At 52.7% G+C, this 6,436-nt stretch overlaps 2 protein-coding genes across 2 annotated transcripts; both read right to left on the bottom strand.

Moving 5' to 3' along the window:
* Nucleotides 1–378: 378 nt before the first annotated feature.
* On the bottom strand, nucleotides 379–2,449 carry PpBr36_01028 (uncharacterized protein; the record flags this gene model as incomplete). Its single annotated transcript, XM_029888217.1, has 2 exons — nucleotides 379–1,668; nucleotides 1,793–2,449. The coding sequence occupies 2 exons, from the start codon at nucleotides 2,447–2,449 to the stop codon at nucleotides 379–381; spliced, it is 1,947 nt and encodes a 648-aa protein (XP_029751668.1).
* An 836-nt stretch (nucleotides 2,450–3,285) lies between these two features.
* On the bottom strand, nucleotides 3,286–6,060 carry PpBr36_01027 (uncharacterized protein; the record flags this gene model as incomplete). Its single annotated transcript, XM_029888216.1, has 7 exons — nucleotides 3,286–3,498; nucleotides 3,609–3,877; nucleotides 4,714–4,852; nucleotides 4,936–5,548; nucleotides 5,619–5,701; nucleotides 5,812–5,893; nucleotides 6,029–6,060. The coding sequence occupies 7 exons, from the start codon at nucleotides 6,058–6,060 to the stop codon at nucleotides 3,286–3,288; spliced, it is 1,431 nt and encodes a 476-aa protein (XP_029751663.1).
* Nucleotides 6,061–6,436: the final 376 nt, after the last annotated feature.

Here is a 6,436-nt window from a genome sequence, read left to right as displayed (position 1 = left end):
TTATTTTCAACGGTTTTTTTGTTGCTCTTCTAAACGGCCATGCATGCTCACAACCCCGAAAACTCCAGCATTAACTCCGGTGGCGTTCCTACGAGCCGCCGCAAGCCAAACGAATCAAAACAGTAGTAGGGCAGAGCTGATCGACGGACCTTACAACTGCATCCTTATCAGTGCTCAACTCGAGATCAAGGACCCAATCAATGTGTTTTTTTCCAACCTCTTAACCCCGTCCAATCACCTCCAAAAGGTAAACAATGCACCCCTTGAAACGTAGGCGATTTTGTTGTTTGTTGCGAACACTATGTAAAGCACAAAACACACACACATACACACACACAAAAAGCCCCTCACAATCGTGCGTACTCGTCGCGCTTCTGCTTATAGTTCGCTTGCTGGCCCCGTATCGGACATGTATGATTCGTCTGCATAGAAGTTTGGGTTCACCAAGCCGTTGCGAATTCCAGGTCTGTCCAGCTCGCGCCATATGTCTTTGATCTTTAGTCCACGAGCATTCGACTCGGCGATGAGGTCCTCGGCTTCATTGACGAGACCGGCGTCGAACAACGTTTTGAACAGCCACAAGGTGTTGATCTTGGTGATCCAGCCTGCCCTGCCCATCGACCTGTGGAACGTCCTGCCCATCTCCTGTAGATACTCGAGTGCGAGTTCGGGCTTCCCGGCGCGCGCCAGGTTGTGGATCACATGTTCGTACGTGAACCTGTCGGGCATGACTCCAATGGCTTTCATTTCCTCCATCAAAAACGCAATCGTCTCGAGGCTGCGATCCTGGCCCTCCGAGTATATCATGCGCAGAATCGTGTTGAAGGTCTCGACGTCGGGTCCGGACTTGACAATCAGCCGCACTCGGCTGTAAAAGTCCATGGCCTGCGCGAGTCCGTTCTTTTCGAGTATCGCCTCGAGGACCACGTTGAAGGCCGCAATCGGCACGTCTCCCTGCGACTTGAGCCGGAAGAGCAGCCGGACAGTCTCCAGGAGCTCATGCACTTCCTTGCTCTTTAGTAAAAGATAAATGGGCCGCGTGGTGCCCGATTCTGGCTTGATACCGGCTCGGTGCATGATGCACAGCACATTGAACGCCTTCTCCTCCTCCCCAGCCCCTGCATAGCAGCCAATCAGCGGCTCGTAGTGTTGCCAAGACAGCTTGTTCCCGCGGGTCGCCAGAATCCTAATGGCTTGAGACCCGAGCAGTGGGTCGAGGCCCTTGGCCGCTGAACAAAGAACGTTCTCCAACATGCCATCCGGGGGGTTGAACATCTTGGGCACCGCCAAGTTCCAGATGAACTTTGTGCTTTCGTAGTGATGTGCCTTTGAGCACTTGTCAAGGAGGAAGTAGCACGTGTTGGCCGAGGGCCAGTCCAAATCTGTCCCTTTGCGATTGATCAGGTGGTGATTGATGATTCTGATGACCTCGTCATGGAAGCCCAGTTCAGCAAACACGAATAAAAAGACGTCGTAAACCCAAGTCGGAATCTCAACTTCTTCTCGGAGAGCCTGCTCCAATCTGTCGATGGCCATCTCGTATTGTCCATCACGCAGCAGTCCCAACACCACGCTCACATGACCATCCGGTGTCAATTCTATATACTGGTGCTTCATGATTTCGAGGAGCCGGTCCCGCAATATGTAGTCAGGGTGGGTTGCCAAGGCCTGCAAATGAAGGACATGGTGTTAGCAATGATGAGGGCGGCCTGTATACTGCGCCCGCTCCAAAAAAAAAATATAAAAAAAATAAAAAAATAAAAAAGGATCTGCTCTTCTGCTTTTCACATACGCGTAGTGCAAGATGGAGGCTTGTTGAAGTCAGGTTGTAGCCCGACTCCTGGGCCTCACTCAAGACATGAGTAACAACCTCGCAGCTCCCCTCGTGGCGGATTTGCGCTCGCAGGAGAGGCTCTTCGACGAGGGGTTCAATGCCGGCAACGCATGGCTTCAACACTTGTGCCCAGAACTCGGGCACGCGAGAGCTACCAGGTCTCTCGTCGCGGAGGTCGCGGAGGAATGATAGGATATCCTCGCATCGGATGCGGACGGTCCCGTCATCCCTGATCTTGGTCGAATCCTGAGCGATGCTGCGGATAGAATCGGGCAAGTTTCGCGTCTGCCTGGTCCTTATCATATGTACCGGCACGTCGACGAATTCGTATATCAGTTTGGAGGTCGACCGTGGTGTTTCTGTCCTGGGTGCTGAGGTCGAGTATGGCCGATGGGATGGCCGCCTATTCCGAATGCATTGGACAAATGCTGGCTTCGGACTGTGGGTATAATTTCTGGCATTGAGATGTAGGGTGCGCTCCTGGCGCCATCGAGCGGTCGATTTTGGAAAGACGGATCGTGTAGAGCTTGGGGCTCGTGCCGGAGCCGGACTGTTAAGCGTCGTCCGTAACAGCCCGCGCCACAGCATGTCGACGGTGACGCCAGTCGTGAGCATTGTCATTTAAACGAGAACAACATTTCAAAGACAGACAGCTAGTTATGTCTGCCTGGCTAGTCTTTTTTGTGTCCAATCGAGGCCGACTTTTTTTTTTTTTTTTATGACTATGGAACTTGGGTATGCGCGACGGACGCGTTCCGCGAATAGGAATAAATTGGTACTACAAAAGTAGCTTGAAAATTATCGGCCTCCGAGAAAACCCCCCCACTCCCGGAGAAGAAAAGGCGGTTGACCCACTTCCGGGGCCTCCGGCATCCTAAATGGAATTCAAATAGGAAATTACGTAGTGTTGGCACTTACTTGCTCCTCATCACTGTAGGATACCAGTCACGAAACACCGTGATATATATTGTTTGTTTTCCTGTTCTGCTGAGTTGCTTCTGTCATAAACGGGTCTTTTGCTCGTTTCCTTGTAAAAGAAAGAAGAATTTAAAGGTTGAAGCCGAATCAGCCCGCTGGTAGGGTATCATGCATTTTATGTAGCCTGTCTCCGCTCGGTTTCGATCAGAGTCAGGGCGAAGGGTAGCCCTTGACATCCTCCACAATGCACACATCTGATGCCGCCATTTACACCTGCCGCATAAACCTTTCGTCATCGATGCCCGGCGTGTCCCGCTCCCCCTTGATCGGAATGTCGCCATGAGATAATCAACCCAGCCACAGCCCAAGACTGAATGACTCTCTTGGAGGGGAGGATTTCTGTGAGACCAATTTCCCGCCGCGCTGCTCACCAGGTCACACAAGATATTCCGAGTAGGCATTGGTAGTCTCTGCGGCCATCTGGGTTTCCCCCACACGAATGCCTTGCTTGTTGGTTTTTGAATGCTCCTGACCTAAGCACCACCCCTCCCCCGGCCACGCCCAGCTCCCCGACCTCGGCCGCCCCGTCCCCTGTCGCCTCCGCCGCGGTGGTCGCCTCTTGAGCCGCCACCCCTTCCTCCCCTGAAGCCGCCCTGCTGTCCGTGTTGTTGATGTTGCTGTTGGTGTTGCTGTTGTTGCTCCTTGACTTGGTCTATGACTTCGTCGGGAACGCGGAGGTATTTGATCTGCAGTCGGGGAGGAGCAGTTAGCGGATTTCAGTTCCTTTCTCCTTGCTTCCATGGCAAATTTGTATTTCCAAGCACGTGCGACTTTATCGAGCCGGGTGTATACGTACGTTGTTTCCCTTGACGTATATCTCTGGTAGCCGCATGAACTTGTCGCCCTCTGGACTCGTCTGCACCACCTCCCTGAGAGTGAGGTTCATCCACGTATCGCACTGAACCAGGTGTCCGTTGAGAGTTTCGCCGTTCTTCAACTCAACCATCATCGCGTGGCCCTGGGCCGCGTTGAGAAGCCCGAGGGGAAGCTGAACGCAAGGCAGCCAAAGGTTAGCAAACGGCCATAGAGTGGAAGAGGGGCAAATGAACTGACCATTGTGAAAGTCTGTAGTGGTTATTTGCAATTTGCGGCCGATTTTAGTGGTATTTGGGGGTCTGTGGTGGTAACCAATTTATATCTGTTCATTTGTTTTGGGTTGATATGCACGATACCCGTCGGCGGTGATGATGTTGCAAACAACCAACGAGCTACACGTCGAGTGGAGCTCAAAAGCTCTTGCGGAGACTGATTGATCTTGATGCGCAACAAACCTGATTGGTGCAACATGGCGCTGGCGCCACTTGTGGCGTCCAAACAAAACTGTTTCCGTACTTCTAGTATTTATTCGTAAATACTTCAATACAAATCCTACAAACAAAGCGCATGTCTTTGAAACCCCTATTTTCTCCCAGAACCAAACAACATCTCGATACTGTTGAAAATGCATCGGGCACTTGTGACATCTAGATCCAATAACAAACTATTCGAACAAAAATGTAGACAATGCTACTAAGACGCTAATGGGATACCTTGTCCCATCTCCGCACCATGTTTAATACCACAACGCAAGCCCCAAGTCTAGGCAACTGCAGTTCGGATGAGCTCCTGTTTCAGCACGGCAAAGAACCTTTTTGGCAAACCAAGCTACAAGAACCCAACCGGCCGTAAGGAGAAAATTTTCCAGACGACGCTTAACACCCATCCCTTGAGCACTGTATTGTTGTCTTATGCACCCGAGGGTTTACATTCAAGAGGCGCTCTCACGGCTCTTACGGTAGCTCGCCTACACAGCGATATCAAATCCCCGGACAAGTCAGCAATATGTAGGCAGTACATGAGGCACGATTGGCCACTAGTCAACAGTTTTGCACGTGATCAGTGCATTGCAAAAGCAGAAGCACGACTTGCCTCCTGTTCAACCTGCAGTCCCTCAATCAAGGGGGCCAATTCTGACAAGATCTCGTGAGCCTTCTTGTGGTACTCCATCTGTGCAGCCACGAGCTCGGCGAGGTTGCGGAGCGGCTCGGGGGTGTCAAGGACCTGGGGGGAATTGTAGGGTTAGCACTTTGGATGTTTTGATCATTTTGATGTTCCGTAAACGCTTCGAGTAGCTTTTGACGCACATTCTTCATCACACCGACCGCCTCCTCGGTCTGCGTGACAAACTCATCTTCAGCCTTCTCGATTTCCTCCTGCGCCTCGGGGCTGAGCTCTGGCTCCTCGTGGTGCGCCGCAGCGTCACCGCGCGGCGAAGTGGTTGCGGGTAGCTTCCAGGTGGTACCCTTGACGCGAGCCTTGGCAGCGTCCAGACTCAGGCGCGAGTTCTCGACGTTCTTGCGGGCGCGTGTGGCAAACAGCAGGTTGGTGTTGAGTGTCGTGTTCCAGCCTGCTAGGAAGGTGCGCTGAATCTGGTTGTCTTGGGCCAGGCGAGCCTCGCCCACGCGCTCCTGAGCCAGAGCGTACTTCTCAAGCGCCGTGGCCAGGGGGTCCTCGCCGGCATCCGCGTGTGTCTGGTGCAGCGTCTGGCTGCTAGCCAGCGAGGCGCGAGCGATGGCGTGCGAGAAGGTCTTGGGCTGAGGCTTCGCACTAGGGGGTGCCGTGAGGGCAGCCTGGGCCTCGGCAGGGGTGGTGGCCGACGAGAGGAGCGTCACCTTCTCGCTGACTGTTCGGCCAAGGTCAGAGAACGTCTCCTTGATGTTGGGCGGGTAGTCGTAGGCCTCATTGGCATATTGGTTGCTAATGGGTGTTTAGAATCAGTCATGAACCGGCGGTTGAGAGAGCTTGCTGCAGGGATGCTTCATCTTACGTGACAGCCAGCATCTTCTGGTGGACGGCCTTGAGCGCGTCCACCCGCTTCTCGAGATCAATGTAGTCAGGAGGCAATTGGGTCTGTCTCATAAAATACCATGACGCTTGTTAGATCCACACCCAATAATCTGTGCTCATTCAAATGCAAGATGAAAATATTGCCGACGGCATCGACTGCAGCCCAAGCTTACCTTGTCCTCGACTTGCCCAAGCTGCTCTTTGGTATACTGAAAGGTGCGCGAAGCGAATGGCGTGAACGATGCACCAAGTGAGCTGTTGCGTGCAACAAACACCAGTTAGCAGCGGGCCTTCGCAACCACCATTTTGCTGCTCTACAACGCGAGTCCAGGTGCCGTCATGTCAAAGCGGAAGCTATTCATCGCACCGACGTGGGTTGAATCGACATACGTGATGTTCTTGCCAAAGTTCTTGAAATCCATGGCGAAGATTTTTTTTTTTTTATCGATGAGCGCAGGCTTTGTTTGGGTTGTGATGTGATGCTGGTAGCTGTAACAAGATTTTAGAGTCAAGATGTCAAGTTGCGGCTCTCATGTGAAAGCTGAGAAAGAATGGGACCCAGATTATTATCTGTGAGATACGAGATGCAAGCTGCTGCAGAAAGCCAAGCCCAGCAATCAATCCTCTTACGTAGCCTCCGGCTCCCTTGTCCTAAGCCTGTCCCGTCGAGGCCTGACCTATAAGGCGACAGATGACTGGCAGGGCGCTGGGGTAACAGGAACTCAGTGGAGTTGTATCGTCCCTGTAAAATGCCACGGCGAGGATCCCGGATCCTTGGCAGGGAGCTACAGGACGTGG

Source organism: Pyricularia pennisetigena, chromosome 2, assembly GCF_004337985.1.
Source record: "Pyricularia pennisetigena strain Br36 chromosome 2, whole genome shotgun sequence".
Classification (NCBI taxonomy): Eukaryota; Fungi; Ascomycota; class Sordariomycetes; order Magnaporthales; family Pyriculariaceae; genus Pyricularia; species Pyricularia pennisetigena.
The sequence above is the reverse complement of the archived record's forward strand: the minus strand, read 5'-3'. Positions and strand labels throughout refer to the sequence as shown.